Below are 1440 nucleotides of genomic sequence, written 5' to 3' on the forward strand. Positions count from 1 at the left end.
AGTTTCTGCTCAGGGGTACATCTGGGGGTGACCATCCTCCAGCTCAAAGAGGTGCCAGCTGAGGGTATCTCAGAGCAGGACTGATTGACAGACCAGCCGTCCTTACTCTGAACTAAGGGACAGTCCCTTTGTCTCTCAGCACTCACAGGGTTTCACTTGGAGAGCAGCAGAAATGCCAAAGGTCACTGCCAAAAAAAAATATCTCCTCAGGTGTGGTGGGATAACCGGATGAAAATTCCCTCAGCTCTGCTCTGCTGTTGGATGCACTGGGAGCAGCAGTGATTAAAGGTCTATGATTAAAGTACAGCAGATGTCCAACAGCAGCTCCATCACCCAGTTCCTCCTCCTGGCATTTGCAGACAGGCGGGAGCTACAACTGTTGCATTTCTGGCTCTTCCTGGGCATCTACCTGGCTGCCCTCCTGGGCAACGGCCTCATCATCACCGCCATCGCCTGGGACCACCACCTCCACACCCCCATGTACTTCTTCCTGCTCAACCTCTCCCTGCTCGACCTGGGCTGCATCTCCACCACCCTCCCCAAAGCCATGGCCAATTCCCTCTGGGACACCAGAGCCATCTCCTATCAAGGATGTGCTGCACAGCAGTTCTTTTTCTTTTTCTGTGCTACAGCAGAGTTTTATATTCTCACCATCATGTCCTATGACCGCTATGTTGCCATCTGCAGACCCCTGCACTATGGGACCCTCCTGGGCAGCAGAGCTTGTGTCCACATGGCAGCAGCTGCCTGGGCCTCTGGGTTTCTCCATTCTCTGCTGCACACAGCCAGTACATTTTCGCTGCCCCTCTGCCAGGGCAATGCCCTGGGACAGTTCTTCTGTGAAATCCCCCAGGTCCTCAAGCTCTCCTGCTCACACTCCTACCTCAGGGAACTTGGGCTTGTTGTGCTTAGTGCCTTCTTTTTTTTTTGCTGTTTTGTTTTCATGGTGGTATCCTATGTGCAGATCTTCAGGGCCGTGCTGAGGATCCCCTCTCAGCAGGGAAGGCACAAAGCCTTTTCCACCTGCCTCCCTCACTTGACTGTGGTCTCCCTGTTTGTCAGCACTAGCATGTTTGCCTACCTGAAGCCCCCCTCCATCTCCTCCCCCTCCCTTGAACTGGTGATGGCACTTCTGTACTCAGTGGTGCCTCCAGTAGTGAACCCCCTCATCTATAGCATGAGGAACCAGGACCTCAAGGATGCCCTGAGGAAACTATTTGAATAGAATCTACTTTAAATTAATAAGATGCCCATTATCCCATTAGGGCTTCCACAGTATCTCTGAAATACCCAGCTCTAAATTCTCATCATGTGTGTCTTTATTTTCCCTTGTGGATTTTTAAAAATAAATCTTGGGGTTTGTTTTATACCTATGACTATTATTCTTGGCTTCCTACCTTTTTTTTCAGTTTTGGTTTTATTTTGACCCAAAGGCCTCAT

The 1440-nt window shown here is 50.4% G+C and overlaps 1 protein-coding gene across 1 annotated transcript; it reads left to right on the forward strand.

Annotated features, from left to right (window-relative positions):
- Positions 1-310: 310 nt before the first annotated feature.
- On the forward strand, positions 311-1225 carry LOC104389461 (olfactory receptor 14J1-like). Its single transcript, XM_009998458.1, has one exon. The coding sequence runs from the start codon at positions 311-313 to the stop codon at positions 1223-1225; it is 915 nt and encodes a 304-aa protein (XP_009996760.1).
- The last annotated feature ends 215 nt before the right edge of the window (positions 1226-1440 follow it).

This window comes from Chaetura pelagica, unplaced genomic scaffold (genome assembly GCF_000747805.2).
Source record: "Chaetura pelagica isolate M959 unplaced genomic scaffold, ChaPel_1.0 scaffold895, whole genome shotgun sequence".
Lineage (NCBI taxonomy): Eukaryota > Metazoa > Chordata > Aves > Apodiformes > Apodidae > Chaetura > Chaetura pelagica.